The sequence below is a fragment of the Ostrea edulis genome, chromosome 4 (genome assembly GCF_947568905.1).
Source record: "Ostrea edulis chromosome 4, xbOstEdul1.1, whole genome shotgun sequence".
NCBI classification, from domain to species: domain Eukaryota; kingdom Metazoa; phylum Mollusca; class Bivalvia; order Ostreida; family Ostreidae; genus Ostrea; species Ostrea edulis.
The window spans coordinates 81,932,999-81,949,078 of NC_079167.1; the positions used below are offsets into that span (position 1 = coordinate 81,932,999).

At 34.6% G+C, this 16,080-nt stretch overlaps 1 protein-coding gene across 1 annotated transcript; it reads left to right on the top strand.

The window, feature by feature from the left end:
* Positions 1-1,794: 1,794 nt before the first annotated feature.
* On the top strand, positions 1,795-15,879 carry LOC125671481 (uncharacterized). The gene is made up of 4 exons (XM_048907242.2): positions 1,795-2,227; positions 9,377-9,607; positions 12,478-13,011; positions 14,003-15,879. Exons 1-4 carry the CDS (start codon positions 1,885-1,887, stop codon positions 15,646-15,648), a joined length of 2,754 nt encoding a protein of 917 aa, XP_048763199.2. The 5' UTR covers positions 1,795-1,884; the 3' UTR covers positions 15,649-15,879.
* Positions 15,880-16,080: the final 201 nt, after the last annotated feature.

Below are 16,080 nucleotides of genomic sequence, written 5' to 3' on the forward strand. Positions count from 1 at the left end.
AAATTATGTTGAAATTATATCAATCTATGCTAATACCAATTATCAATTATGAATCAGAAATATGGATATCTGACTTCAAATGTGAATTAATGTCTTCAGATCAATTTCCTTTTGAATAAACACAACACCTATTTAGATACTTAAAAAAGGCACACTAGGGGTACATAGAAAAGCATCAAATCTTGCTGTTTTAATTGAATTAGGATCTTTGCCTTTGTACTATTTATGTTATGAATATATGTTTGAATACTACTTGGGATTGAAAGAAATGGAATGCAAACATGATTATAACAATTATTTAGTGGTATCTACATTTAAAGAGGATAAAGAACTCGTATCTAGAGGATCAATGCAAAGAAAACTGTCTTCATTGCTACAAAAACTGAATATCACTTCTTTGAATATGATCCTCATACAACCCTTAAAAATAAATTACAAGGGTACTATCAAAACAAGATACTGTGAACAACTGAAAAATATATATAAATCAGACTCTGGAAAATTAGCTTTTTATAGCAAAATTGTAAAACAAAATGAATACAGACTGTAACATTATCTAAGGCTACCTTTAAAAACATGCGATGGACCTGTGTTAGCAAAATTAAGAATCAAAATTGTAAATTGTCTAGTGAGGATGAAAATCATTTTGTACTATATAGTTCAAAGTTTGAGCAACACAGATGGCAGTATAATGTTATATTTAATGTGAACACACATACCAGTGATAATCCAATTCGAAAATAATTGTTAATCCTAGTGATAATCCAATTAATTTTTTTTTTTTAATCCAACAAATATTACAGCAGCAAGAAGGATCTGTTTCCTGAAAACCTGCATTGATATAAGGCAAGAAAGTCTACAATGAACAATTAGATATATGTGTGCGTGAATATATAATAATGTACATCTTCACTTAAAGCAGTTATGTTCATTTATCGATAAGAGTTCATTGTTATTTCCATGCTTTATTTTTTTCTTTTTATCGTCATTGCATATTGAAATGTTAATAATCATATATGCTGTATGCCCGAGAGGGCCCTAATTTGGAAATAAATCATATTCTATTCTATTCTATATATATATATATATATATATATATATATATGACTGCAGTATTTTTGGATTTTGTATACCCTTGTGTTTAGTATGCATTAATCTGTGTTTACTTTTGTTATCAATGTTTATGACTGTATATGCTGACATATGGTAATTGTCAATAAAGTTATCTTAATTAAACCTCATTTATTTTCTAATGTAGGATGTTTTCTGTGAAGTCCTATTTTTGGAATGATTTATTTACATCTACACTCTGAAATATTTTTGAATTTTTTAGTGTCAATTTATAAACTTTTTTGTGATATATATACTCTTTGTCATGTGAAGTGTGTATTCAGGAATGGAGCAATGAAGATTTTCTTTCTCTTCACATTTAATTATAACATAATATGGTGGGTAGTATGCATAAACTTGTATTGCATACTTTTTTGTTTTTAAAATATTTATAATATTACAACTAAAGTGGTCAACATACAAATAATATTTAGTATGAAATGTTTGTGGGTATAAAGTACTTTATTTATTGACTATAATAAACAATTTACTTACTTACTATTGATTTTTTTTAATATGCAATTTTCTCGTTAATGTTATGTGGAAGCCTAATAGATATTGAATAACCCTATTAGAATTGAATTACTTTCTCAGAATTTGAGCAATTTTGAGTAAAACCTCTGTTTAGCGGGAGGTAACTCTTATTTTAATTCCATGGAATCTGCGACAGGTGCACGACGTATCCAATGAAGCGTGCCGACTAAACACACACACATCTGATCGGCGTTCGAATGTAGTGGCGGCTTTATCGGAAACGGGGCACTCATAGCAATCATGCCCAATCGCAGAGAAGAACACGGAATTCAAAAACAGCAGCCAGTGACATCACGGTGTCTGGCTATTGTCTTGAAATTTGAAAATGAAGACAGGGACGAGATTAATGTGAACGAGGACAGTTTTAGTGGCAAAGATATTTTAGACGATTTTAAACTTCGGAATAAATCTTGTTATTGGAATCCAGCTTTATTGGAAAGTATAAACAGTTTGGAGTATTTAGGATTTGTATCTCCACGGACGTTACTTGCCGGAGGGTCGGACCTTCATCTCGAGAATATCAGGACTGCCTGGGGGAGGCGAGTTTTGAAGGAACCCACGGGTTTCACTATTCTAAGTATAGGTGAGTCAGGTAATTTAGAAGACGGTGAAAATTTATCGGGTGTTAAAAACTCGTTTCTTGACAGATGGGGTGAAAGTAAAATCGTAAATTGTTTTGAAAGATCGAGGTAAGATTTAATTGATTTTTAATTTACTAGTAACGATTAGCGAATTTTGGACAGATGTTTTATAGAAATATCATTGGTCTGTCTGCCGGAATGTTTATTTTAAAGTCTAGTCGATTTCCAAATAAAGGAAAAAAGTTGATAAAGTAATTTGAAATAGAACAACGATGTTGACAAAGACAACTTAATGAAAACGTTCTCTCTTCATAGTACTAGCCAGGCCTACCTATTGCAATAAATGTTTATCGTAGGCCTGTAATTACACGATATACACATGTATAGCTTGCAGCATTTTCAACGCAATGATTTATGGCGATAAGGAAGAAGAAAGACTAGGAAATTGTAATTAACACCTTAGCTGACAATTTTATGAAATTTTGTTTAGTCGGGTGAAGTTTCAAGTTTACGGGAGATTAAACGTTTAGAGACAATTGGAACAGGAGATTAAATTGATTTGATTTCATAGATAAGATCGTGCCACGATAGAGAGTTAAACATTAAAAAACTAGAGAGGGATTGTGTGAGATATCCTTTTGTGTATATTTTTGCTCGTTTTGATTTTCTTACCTGATAAAGGTGTTCGAAAGTAAAGGGGATTAGGGCAGGAACAAATTATATCATCTTACACAGGGCTTTCTTCTCAATGACTAGTAAAACCTGTCATATACTAGAAAATTTCTGGAATGAAACCAAACAAATTCAACTTTCTTAATTTAGATTTTATTGTATCAGATTTAAAATGAAGAGCATTGTATACCACCATGTTGGTTACTAAGAGGGAGAAAGATGTTATACATGTGTTTGAAATCAATTTCTATAACATTTCTTGATCAATTCAGCAAAGATTAAAATATTTCTTTACTGTGCAAGGATACTTGATACAAAGAGGAAGAAAATGGGATGCATAGGTTGATATATATATATATATATATAGATAGATAGATAGATAGATATAGATATTAAATATATATATATATAGGTTTAAGTTTGGCTGTGAAAATTTCTATAATGTTCAAAAGTTGAAATATATATTACCCCTTTCTATATAACTTTATACAAATTTTCCCAGTTTTTGACTTACTTAAGAAATTATGGGAATGAATATATATAATTTAAATATGGTAAATTTCATTCATTTCATTTATAAAATCGTGAATTCAGTTTTCATTTTCATCAATTTTGAAGAATGTAGCAAGTGTTGATAATTGCCAGAATAAGTATGAAAATTAAGAAATTTTACAAAAGATTGTAAAGATAATGATGACAATAACAAAATAAATTTCATTTAAAAGCCCATTTTAACATCATATAATTGTTACATTTATTCTATGTATGAATATAAAAGGAAGACATTTAATCCATTGACTCTATAGTCCCTGAGCCATTCTTGAGTATATAATGAAGTGGCCAATCAACAAACAAGGTATGCAGATAATGAGGAGAAGTGCTGTGTAGAATACATTTCCAGGTTGACATGTTTGTTTGGGGTATACAAATAGTTGTGGGATATTGTGCAGAGATTTGTAATTGATAATTAGTTTGACATAAGAACAAGTGTTTTTATGCCATGTGCCACAGAAATCGACACCCCAGGCTCTGAACAGTTTAACACCTGATCATTTTCTCTGTTTATAAAAGAATTTGCACCAGAAATTTTATTGGTCATTCTTGAAGAAGATTGGGAACTGGGTACATTGTTTGAACATTGTATTTAGGAAACAATTGTTGATTAAAGGATTGAAAGAAAAAATAATTCTCTCAGGGTAAGTAATTAGAAAATTCTGTTTTAATTTCAATTTTTTTTTTAATTTTCTTTCAAATTTAGGCTAATTAGAATTTTTTTAATTTTTTATTTTTTTTTTATTTTAGACAATTTTAGATAAGGGGCATTTTGACACTCTCATCTATTATTGACACTTATTTATCATTCTTTTTTTTCTATCATTATTTTTTTCGAGTGTATGTAAGGGCAATTAATATAGAATTACTGTTGCCCATTATTAAATTAAATTTTGAAAATGTAGAAGCCAAATCTGAATTAAATAGTACAAGTAATTGATTTTCTTTAACATTTATTAGTGTCTAGCATCCTAATGTTCATAAGAGTGATAGCATTTAGTAATATTTGATTGCCCCCCCATGCTGACTCCTAATGAAGTGGCCCTTGACCCCCTATTGAGAGGGAGAAAAGGAAATTCTGGAGTGGACAATTGGTCAGTTTCCTATTGTGCCGTGACACATTGCCATTTTATCTGTCCTTTATTTGTATGAGGAGTTTTCCTCTGCATATGTCATATTTAGTCACAGAATAAAATGAACATGGTCAGTTTGTTCACAGTTTTGAATTGTCTGTACAAACATTACTGAGGTAAGGACAGTATTCTCCCTTTAATGATTTTTGTCTGAGACTGTAGACTTTATGAGGTGTCAAATGTTTTGTCTAATACTGTAGACTTTATGTTGTAAGATTTTCATAAACATTTCAGTTCAAGTAGACTTCACTGTTTTATAGAATATCTGATAAATCTTTAGTTGTATATCAAATATTTTTCATCAGTAAGAAATTTCATTGATTATTCAAGATATTGAAAAAGCAATTAAATTGCTTCTGGGGGGTTGCATGTATTTCTAAGGTTTTATTGTATTGGGAATGGAGTGTTAGATAGTTTTTGCAAGTACCTTAGATTTGTTTTGCTTGAAAATGTCCATTTTGACAGAAACAAAGAATTCAAATTGCCCAAGAAAACACTGGAGAGGAAGTTTGTATCAGGCTGTTCTGAGACGCGATAATCAGTACGAAAACACTCTTTCTAAAGGACTTTTTCTTTTCTTTCATTGGTAACATGTACCTGTAAATTTCTGTGTACACACTTGATCAAGGGTGATGTGTTTGTTCACAAACAATTTCTGTTCAAACACTCTGGAAAATCAGCTGTGATATGTCAGCGTTTTATTTGCATCTTCATGTGTAGAAATAATTCTTATAGAAACAATTTTCATTTGAATTTAAATCCATTCGTCCTCCTTGCTAGTTCTTCTTGTAATTCAGCTTACAATTACTTCATTTATATTTAATAAAACTAAAGATTTATCCTCTTATGTGAAAGTTGTTTCCCTTGATGAGACAAACCCCCATGCTTTCAGCAAGAGAGAGAGAGAGAGAGAGTATATTGAAAAGGTTTTTGAAAAGAGAGAAAGATTAAAAGGGGCAGTAAGAGGTTTTTGGAGAGAGAGAAAGAAAGAGAGCAGAGAGAGAAAGAATATATTGAAAGGATCAGTAAGAGGTTTTGAGAGAGAGAGAATATTGAAAGGATCAGTAAGAGGTTTTTAGAGAGAGAGAGAGAGAGTATATTGTTTTTTGTTGTTGATTTGAGTGTAACTCTACAGCCATCAGCTATAAGATAATGGATGTTAACAAGGCTGTTGATGAGATCTATTGCCACTATAAATCTTCCAGGATCAAATAGTTATCTGAGTGGCCTATAAAGACAATCAGTTATTTATAGAAGGTGGAGGAGGAGAAGGGATGTGATAAATATCTTCAGTAACTCTATAGTAACAATAACAGCAGTGTTGAATATTGGACCCTGGGCAAAGCTAGGAGGCTTAATTCCATTATACACCGAAGTTCAAGAAATAGAATATTGTCCAGTGTTAACAAAGAGGTTATTGTAAATCAGATTAAGGGGGTAATATATGAGTGGACATGTTCCAAGTCCTTGAGAAGTAAATGTGATGAAGTAGATAAAGGGATTAAGCAGATGATACCACTTAGCTCAAAGATCCTCTTTTGTTAGTCAAGGACTCAGTGAGAGGAAAGGTTGTAGTGGTCTTAGTATTTGTACCAGTCAAATTTCTAGCAAGTTGATCACATTTATCACAGGTCAGATTTGAAAAGAAGTAACTGCAAATTCCATCATAATCTTGTCAGAAAAAATAGCATCTAATTAGCCAAGGTAATATCCCTAACACCAGCTCAGGATGGAAATACTAACAAGTGTCTGGTGAATCTGTAGGGGATTATAACTGTTCATAACCCCTGCCATCAGGCTCCCCCTCATTAATGTCAGGGCCTGCTGTACACTGTGTAAAGAACCCAGGTACCATGTCTGACTGGTGTGAAAACTGACCCACTGGTGGTGGTTCACAGTCACACAGCCAAGCTAATTAACAAAGTGTTAATGACAGATTTCCTTCTGTAACTCCAATTCCCTTGGTTTGTAAAGGAAAATGAAATCCCTAATAAACTCCTACTATAGTGTCAACAGCTTGTAGACAAGTATATATAATTTACAATTCATTTTTATTGGGTGTATCAATAGGTGTGAGACAGAGACCTAGTTGATAAGGATTTACAGTAAAGGGGGATAATCAGCTGGCAATGGAGGTTTACATTCACTGAGGACAACAATAATTTATTATTAATAGGCACTCCAGTATGATGGAGGGGACATTAGGTGTCTGTTTATTTGGTGGGAATGTGGCGGTCGACTCCCTGGTGGTCAGATAGCTCCTTTAATAGAGCACCTCACTAAAGATTCAGGGGGTCCGAGTTCGAATCCCGGCCTAGTCTGTTGCATTTTCTCCCTTTTACATTTGGTGCTGTAAACCAGTCCCTTGAACTGACAGGTGAAAATGCTTGCCAGGGGATAAAGTGTTTTCAAAATTGGAAGTGTGAAGATATCTAAGGAGGGAGGCATGTAGTGGTCAGATGAGTTCGATCAGCTCAGTTGGTTGAGCGCATGACTAGAGATTCAGGTGGCTTAGGTTCGAATTCCAGTCTGGTCTGAGACAATTTCTTTCTTCCTGTTACAGGAGAAAAAATATTCCCCCACAGGATTGAAATATAAGAGAAATAAAATGACATTTTAACAATTATCATTTTCAATCATACGCCAATTCGATATATTACAGTGAACTCGAAATTAAAGTTACCAGAGTCTTCCTTTTGTGCTTCATACTTTGATATTTTATTGAATATAGATGTCAACTGCAAACTAATAATTCAACTTTATTACAAAGTCATAGTCCCACCTCTGGTATGTCCAGGAGTCCTTGTTTGCCCTACTCTGATTTTTGTATTCTTTATAGGAGTTATGAGGTTGAACACTGTTCACTGTCTTCAGCTTTTCATTCATTGTCCAGTACATGATTAGAGGTTGTAAAGATACACAGCTTGGTGAATTCCCAAGGTGACATGTCACAAAAATGACATCAAATGCATTTGTAAGAGGTTTCTAATAAGATCTGCTGTTAAACTTTTGAGGTGATATTTGGGTTGCCGGGATACGATTCTCTGATGAACCCTGTGTCTATCTGTAGATTTCATTGGACCCTGTGGTATACATGGTACTTTGATCACATTCTAAATTCGATTCCTTCTGAAAATTGTTTGTAGAATCTCGAGCATTTGATATTGTTTTTACTTTCACTTCTGTTTTTACATTAGATTGCTGCGTGATACCCTGAAGTCGGTTTGCTTGTAATCTCTGTAATTCTGTTTTACTTACAATCAGTATCAGAGTGGAAGATAAATATTATAATTGAATAGTGCTGGTTGGTTTCCCATTAACTCAAAATTTTCTAATTGGTCCTACATCTAAATTGACTTAACCATTATTATGGTTCATAAAGATAGCTGTACAAACAGCAAGTTTTGGAAAAGTGTAAAATCATGGATGTTTACCGACCATCAATTTCAGTGTACTGACAGCCATGAAGTGGCCAGCCATAGACATGCATAGACTGCAAGTTCTGGAACAATCCCAGGATTGGACGCAATTGATTGGTCATTAAACAAAGTGATTGGAAATCATTTTATCATAAAACTTTTAAAAGTATTCAAATTGCAACAGGGGTATTTGATTTGATGGCCATATGAAATATATAAATGTACCTTGGATTGTTTGCTAGAAACTTAACGTGTAAATTTTGTCTATTGTAATTATCTGTCTGCAGTGCATTGATCTTTGTTTTTTTTTTTTGGTGTCTATTGTAATGATCTGTCTGCAGTGCATTGATCTTTGTTTTTTGGATTAATGTTCAATCAATATGCAGCTAAAGACTTAGAGAGGGTATTGTGGAGTTCCTTGTGTCTTGGTATCAAATATGATTAAATTATGCCATCTTAATCCTGTTGTGAAATAAATCAAACAACAGACTTTAAAGTCTTAATTCTTTGTCACTTTTAACAACCCAGAACTTTAATTTTTCCATACTCTACATCGAATCAATATTTTGTTTTAAACTTTGTATCAAGCAACACATATTAAAACTAAGAAAGATAAGAACAATTATTTTGTATCCATTTAAGGTACACAAAGCATGCGTATACATTTAATTTCAACAATATTTTATTCAAGCAGCAGGCACAGTCTATTTTAGCCCCCTCCCTACATCAAGGTCAGAATGGAAGTGGAACACAAATAGTAATATATGTATTAACACACATACATACATACATACATACATATATAAGTATACATACAGATACACACATACATGCCATGTACATATAAACACAGATAGGGTAAACATTCAAATAGACTGGGGAATACGTGTATAATGTTTATATATAATGTTATCAACAATGTTTCTTTTTCTTTTTTGCTGTTAATAAGATACTAATCGTGAGAAATTTTTTTTTTCACCAATTATATTACAAGATTCAATTAAAAGAATAAATTTAAAAGCAAAGTATGTTATCTTAGTTTATAATGTAACTAGTGCACATAGAGCTCACAAGTACTACTGCTGCTAAACTACTTCTCCTTCAGAAATCTTCGTGTATTTTAGCAGCCTGCCAGTGTGTATTTTAGCAATCTGTGTGTATTTTAGCAGTCCACGTGTATTTTAGCAGTCTTCATGTATTTTAGCAGTCTATGTATATTTTAGCAATCTGTGTGTATTTTAGCAGTCCACGTGTATTTTAGCAGTCTATGTATATTTTAGCAATCTGCATGTATTTTAGCAGTCTTTGTGTATTTTAGCAGTCTATGAATATTTTAGCAATCTGTGTGTATTTTAACAGTCTTCGTGTATTTCAGGTGACGTTGACGGAATAAATATGGAGGTGATCCCACAGACACAGTTCCTTCCCCTGTCAGAGATTCTCTGCATGGTCATTCTGGACCTGAACAATAAACAGGTCGTGGCAACCTTGGACACCATCCAGGAGAGATTGAAGCACTGTTACAAAGGCATGCAGATCCCCTCGCCAACCCTCATCTATGACACACTGGGCACACTCATCAGGGAGAGGAAAATTTTTCACACGGGTATGCATATGCTTTGATTTGGTCAAAGTTTTATGAACTTATTGTCCATATTTGTCTGCATTTGACTGAATTTTGAAAATGCAGATCTTCAAATGTTGAACAGACATGTTCAAAACAGATCTAATTTCCATATTTAATGGATTATTTGAATGGAGATATGATTACCCCCTCCAAAAAAAATTTGAAAATAGAAATTGACATTATTGTCATTTCTTGAAAGCTATAGGAAATATCAGTCTCCTATTTCTTTTAAATGTTTATTACTAATGCCCAGATATAAAGGCTTTAAACGTAAGATGATTAGAATGACAAGACTCACAATTTGTGTCTAGTTTTCCGTGACATTGGACATACATGCATAAATGCAGACAATTTGTACACGATATTCATCATTAGTTGTTTGGGTATTATGTAACTGAATACCTCACGGAGATATAGTTTATGAAAAACTTTTTAAACAACCCATTTAAGAAAGTTGTAATAGGTTTAATGACGGTTTTCATTCTTATCAGAAAAATCTGTGTGTGCAGGGCATACATACCCCTTCATCCTTTTGAAAATTGAAGGAGTTTTTTTGCTTGAGACATTAGGTAGCGTTACAAGCAATAAAAATCAAAGGGTAGTTCGGTTACGGATTAGGACAGTAAACAATGATGAATTACTGAGGGTACAGACCCGAAAAAACAATGCTGGAGAAAGTGAAAGAGATTTTCAATGCGTAAACCATCGCGTGTCAGTGCAAGTGTCTCGCTGTCTGGTTTATGGCCTGTAAAGTTAGAGTTCAAAGTTCAAAGCCACTAAAAAATGCTTAGAGGTTTATTACATACATATGCTTTGCAAAGATTTCATTTTGTCATCAGGATTTCAATAGACTTTCTCTCTCTTGCTTTCTCTCTCTTCTCTCTCTCTCTCTCTCTCTTGCTCTCTCTCTCTCTCTCTCTCTTGCTTTCTCTCTCTCTGTGAGCAGCATGCTTCTTTACTTTGAGAGAACTTGTCCTACAGGAGCATGTAAAGAAAACATCTGTGTGGTCTCTAATGACCCCTGGTTGACTAATGTCTACTAATGGAATAGAATATGATGGTAACTTCATGGTTATGTTCCTGTGAAGTACCTTACTAGGTCTTGTTTTATCTGAACTTAATTAAGGGAGGATTATGAACTCTGTGTCCTTTGACATAATCTAATAGACCCCCATCTTCAGTACTGGTCAATAGTCATGACTTGCCACTAATTTCTAAATTACCACATACAAATTGAGACAATTATCACTAGGTTTATGGTAGTGCTAAAATCCATGTTACTGGACATTCCAGAGTTGCCCAGGGACAGTGTTAATTAGAATTGTACAACATCACAAGGGGGATAGAGAGCTTATTATGGTCAAATTAAGCAGAGACATGATTAATGTCCAACACGTGTCATATCAACTTCATATCAACTTCAATAAATCTCTTTATTTCACTTTCCCTTATCAGCGAGAGGAAATTACATCCGTGGTTTTTGCTAGACCCTCTTCTGTTGAATTTAATGCCATCGTTTCATTCTGTGTAAGGATATTTGCATGTTTTTGTATATTCACACCAACATGATTTATTCACTGTGCTGTGTACTTTGGCATAATTTAAGTAGGTACTCTTAATCGGAAGAATATCCTGCACTTTCTGTGGGCGACACACATACGCATTTCGAGTTACTTCTGACAAAACAGAGTCATGGGACAATACCTTATCAGCATGTCTGACCATGTCTTCAAAACGTTTTAGGTAACTGGTAAACATTGAAGGACTAAGAGAAGCTCAAAGATCTTGAAATTGGCGTGCAGTTACACTGGGAGATCTTCTCCATTGTGTTTAGCATTACAACAGACCCACACCAGACATTGTAAATCAGAAGTTATCAAACCTGGAAAAAAAATGTTTAACTTTATGATGGGAGGTATTTCCAGGCCTCAAGTCGATGGAAATGTAAATAGGCATTATAGAATGTATCTTTTAAAACCTAGTTTAAAAATCAGACAATTGCTCTCCATAAAATGTGAGACTCCTTCAAAGTACCAACAGATTCAGCACCCAATAAATAAAGGACAGGGACAATATGAAGGCCATTAGGTGTAAAATTTCAATAGCCTACCTGACCTTAAGCTTTGTAAAGCTAGATTAGGAGTCCGATTTTTAATATACCACCTTCAGGGGGCGATACTTTACTATAGCCAATGTCAAAGGGGGAAAAAAATCCCATCACAAAAGTTTTAAAGATCTAATTGAAAAATTAGCTGTCAACTTAAGGGTGCAAACATTTTATGGTTTTCTACATTCTCATGACTACAAAGATTCATTCTGCATAAATTTTATTGATTTCACCTTGAGTGATTCTTATTGATTGATCTCAACCTTGTTGACTAACTCAGAGAAGGAGAAAAAAATTACAGGGCAAGCTATTTTTCTATTTGCATAGATAAATTTGTGGTGAATATTTCGTAATTGAAACATGAAATTATGGGAGATATTTGGTTATAATCTTTATAAATTTACTGTCAGGTAACAATCTTGAAAAATATTGACTGAGATACATTTGACGTATCTATTGAAGTTTGGCTAATTGAATAGGTAGCTCTTGCTTGAAAAGATCTGCTCTGGATTTGAGTACCTGGAGAAGTTAATAAGAGAGAAAATTAATATAATGAATGGACTATACAATCATGTTTAATCCTGCTCTGCATGCCACACACTCCACAAATAAATAAACTGTCAAAAATGTCATTATCATTATCCCAATAACCAGTTTTAGATAACTATCACAATTAGCCAGAGGATCTAATTGTGATTGAGTGTCAAAATTTCATATATTTATAATCTTTTCCATCTTGCAGGAAGTGGATATTTTGTTGTGACGTCAGACACCTATCGAATGCCTGAGGACCCCACTAAAACTATTCCTCTGTCCTGGCTTCATTACAACCCTAATTACATTCCTGTACTTAACACCAATACTAAAGGACTGACCAGAACAATCTCATGCCAGGTGACACTGGCTAACGAACCAAGAAAGGACGAGTCAGAAAAGAGTTCTAATCCAGACGATAAAATTGTGGAGATGAAACAAACTTTGGGGAGAGACAGTTTAGACAGGAGGGACAGGCTGGCGCTGGCAGACAAACCCAGACTAGCTCGCAGTCTGAGTGCCAGGCGGCCTCGAGAAAAGATTCCTGTGAAGAACGATGATTTCCACGATTTCAAGAGGAGTCTGTCTGTCAGACGGCAGGACGAGAAGGAGAGGAAACCGATACACGAGGAAATCAGACAACTGGACGAGAAAGAGAAGAAACCGATAAAAGAGGAGAGGAAATCGTCCACTGATGACATAAATGTGGCCAAAAAAGACTCAAAGAAAACAAAGGACAAGGGTAAGCAACTGAACTTATAAACTTATGATAGTAAGGCTTTCTATACACAAAATAAACTTATGATAGTAAGGCTTTCTCTACACAAAATAAACTTATGATAGTAAGGCTTTCTCTACACAAAATAAACTTATAATAGTAAGGCTTTCTCTACACAAAATATTATCAGTGCTCTCCGTTGCAGAAAATATTATGAAGAGTATTAACTATTGAGAGTATTGTTTAAATACAAAACTTCAGGTTTGATTAAAATTTGTGTTGTTGTTGGAGCATAGTATTAAACTTGTTTTTACTCAAGTGAAAATGAAGTACAAAAACTTATAAACCCGGGGAGGGGGGGGGGGGGGGGGGGGGAATTACAAGGCAAACAATTTTTTCTATTTGCATAGATAAATTTGTGAATGATTCGTAATTTTTGCTATATAAGTACAAACATTGACGATTAGTAGGATAAATGGAAATTAAGTACATACACTATGTCATGAGCCCTATGGATAAAACAACTTCTTTCATAAATCACTTACACTAATGCCATTTTAATGGAATAAAAGTAAACACCTATTATGGATTAGTGACTACTCGAGCTTTTGTTTATTGAAAATCAGTATGGAGTGTGAACTTTTTAAGTTTATTTATTTATAAGAAGTTTTGAAGATTTTGGAATGTTGTTTGAAGGCTTTGTGATAGCATTGGTTGTGAATTCTTTGAATGATCCAATCCTTAAAGCTTGAGCCTTGATACCTTGCGGAACAAATAACGCTTGCAATGTCTGAGATCACTGCTTTTAACATTTACTGTGCAAATTAAAAGATTTAAGTTATTTGATAAGGTAATCCTTCTGAAGAAAACAGAAATGAACTTGGAATCTATTGCATATACATGTGTTCTTTGATAAATTTCAGAATCAGTGAATAATACAATACATTGATTTAAAAATCAACATTTTGAATATTCAGAGCTTACAATAAATTCTTTTCTTTTGTTTTATTTTTAGGAGAAAAGAAGTCGTTGATAGCAAAGCTATTTGGGAGAAAGAAGAAAAAGAATGACACTACCAAGGAAGCACCAAAGAAAGTGGAGTATGCCACATTCTCCGACCAGTTTCCTCCACCTGAGTGGTCCTGGTACCAGGAGCAAGTGGAGAAACAGCAGCGGATACAGAAGTGGATGCAGCAAGTTTCCCACCCTCCACACAACATCCACCATCAGCACTTCAACCAAGTTCATCCTGTCTACCAAAGTCATCCACATCATTACGATTATCAGCCAATGAGATTTGGACAAGGACCTGCCAGAAATGAGGCTGTTTATGGAAGGCATGCTCCGCCTCCTCGTGAGAACCACTACCATGTGCCGCCCAGGGTGAGACTGAGGAACAAGCCTCCACCTCCGGTGGATGATGATTATGAGGAGATTCAGGACCTGGATGCCAACAGTAGATTCAGAGCTACCCTTCCAGTACATCATCATCCACACGAAGCTGAAACTCATAGGAAGATCTCTGAAAATCGACATTCTAGGAGGAAAGAGAAATCCAAACGAATGTCTATGGAAAGAAAAGTGGACAAAGATTATGAAAATGTGCCAATGTCCTCTAATTATCACTCGCACTCCCCGAGTTTTCCATATCACACTGACAATTATAACATGCACCACCACAGTCAACAAGTCACCCATCCTCTCTACAGCTCATCTCCCAGAGTTCCTGGAATGTGGCAGCCAGTTCATGAGTCATATTACCCAGAAGTCAATGCAGAGGAACTTGACCATCATCATGGTACTATCCAAAATTCCAAAAAGAGAGCTCATCAAAAACACCACCACCACCACCAGTCAAATCACCGGTATACAGAGGAGCGCCACCGACTTCCTGCCAAGAATACGTCCTTCTCCATGTCTCATGATAGTGGCGTGAATTTGATTGGACTCCAAGCTGCACAATACAAACATCCACAGGACACCCGTCGTAGAAGAAAAGTTAAAGATGACATGTCCATCCGAAATAACCTTAGAAAAGACCCCTATGGAGACTCGTGCGAAGACCTCCCCAACCGCTTTAGTCAAGTTGTTTGCGAGGCTGAAATTAATAAATGTCCCGAGTCAAGAATAAGAGAAAATGAATGTGTTACCTTAGAAACAGACTCAAAGAGGGAAAATCAGAAACAGAGAAATAGTTGTAATTCTGACAGTGCTGTGACTAGTGAGAAGAGCTGTGACACAGTGGTGAAGAAGGAAGATGTCAAGTACGTGGAAGAAGTTACTAAGGAAACCTCCGAGGTTGTTATGGGGGACAGCGGTTTTAACTCGCCGCGTGTCTGTGATGAGAACTCGCCAGAAATGGAGAAACAGAAGATCAAAAGTAAAGTGAAGGAGCTGGAAAAGGGAAGTCACTCTGACCTCTGTGACAAGAACGTGTACCAAAAATCCGACGACAGTTCTCCCGAAATTCATGACTGTCGATCAAGTGACAAGGAAAACCGATTCAACATGATAAACAATTTAAAACAAGTTCACGGTGACTATGGGGTGCTAACACATGTCAATCCAGTAAATGTGAAAGTGCCCCTTTATCCGCATAATGCAGTGATCGAACAAATTCCCAGGAAATTCAGCTTTGAGGATGATTATGGATTCTTGTAGAGGAAGGGTATGTCATGTGACTTGAACTTTGGGAGGTGCAATATGTATTTGATATTTCAGAATACCTCAGTAAGCTTGAACATTTGTAAATCTGAATATCATTTGAAGAATTTTCTGTGCAGCTAATTGTGTTTTATAGTGCTATGTAAATAAGGATTTTATTGTCAAAGTAGCAATGATTGATTTTCAAACTTTTTATGTTTTTGTACATTAAAATATGTAAAAATCGCATCAGTCTGAACTTTTTAGGGAGAAAAAGTTGTAAGTTAAAAAGATAAAACTGGAACACCAATAGCGAAAAAAAAATGCAGTCACTACATTGATATACGGGCATAATGTCCGACAAGGGCCATTAAGATAGACATTAAATTGGATCTGTTTATTGATTGAATGGTATTATTCAAATATGACCTTGGTCCATGAAGTTGTAAA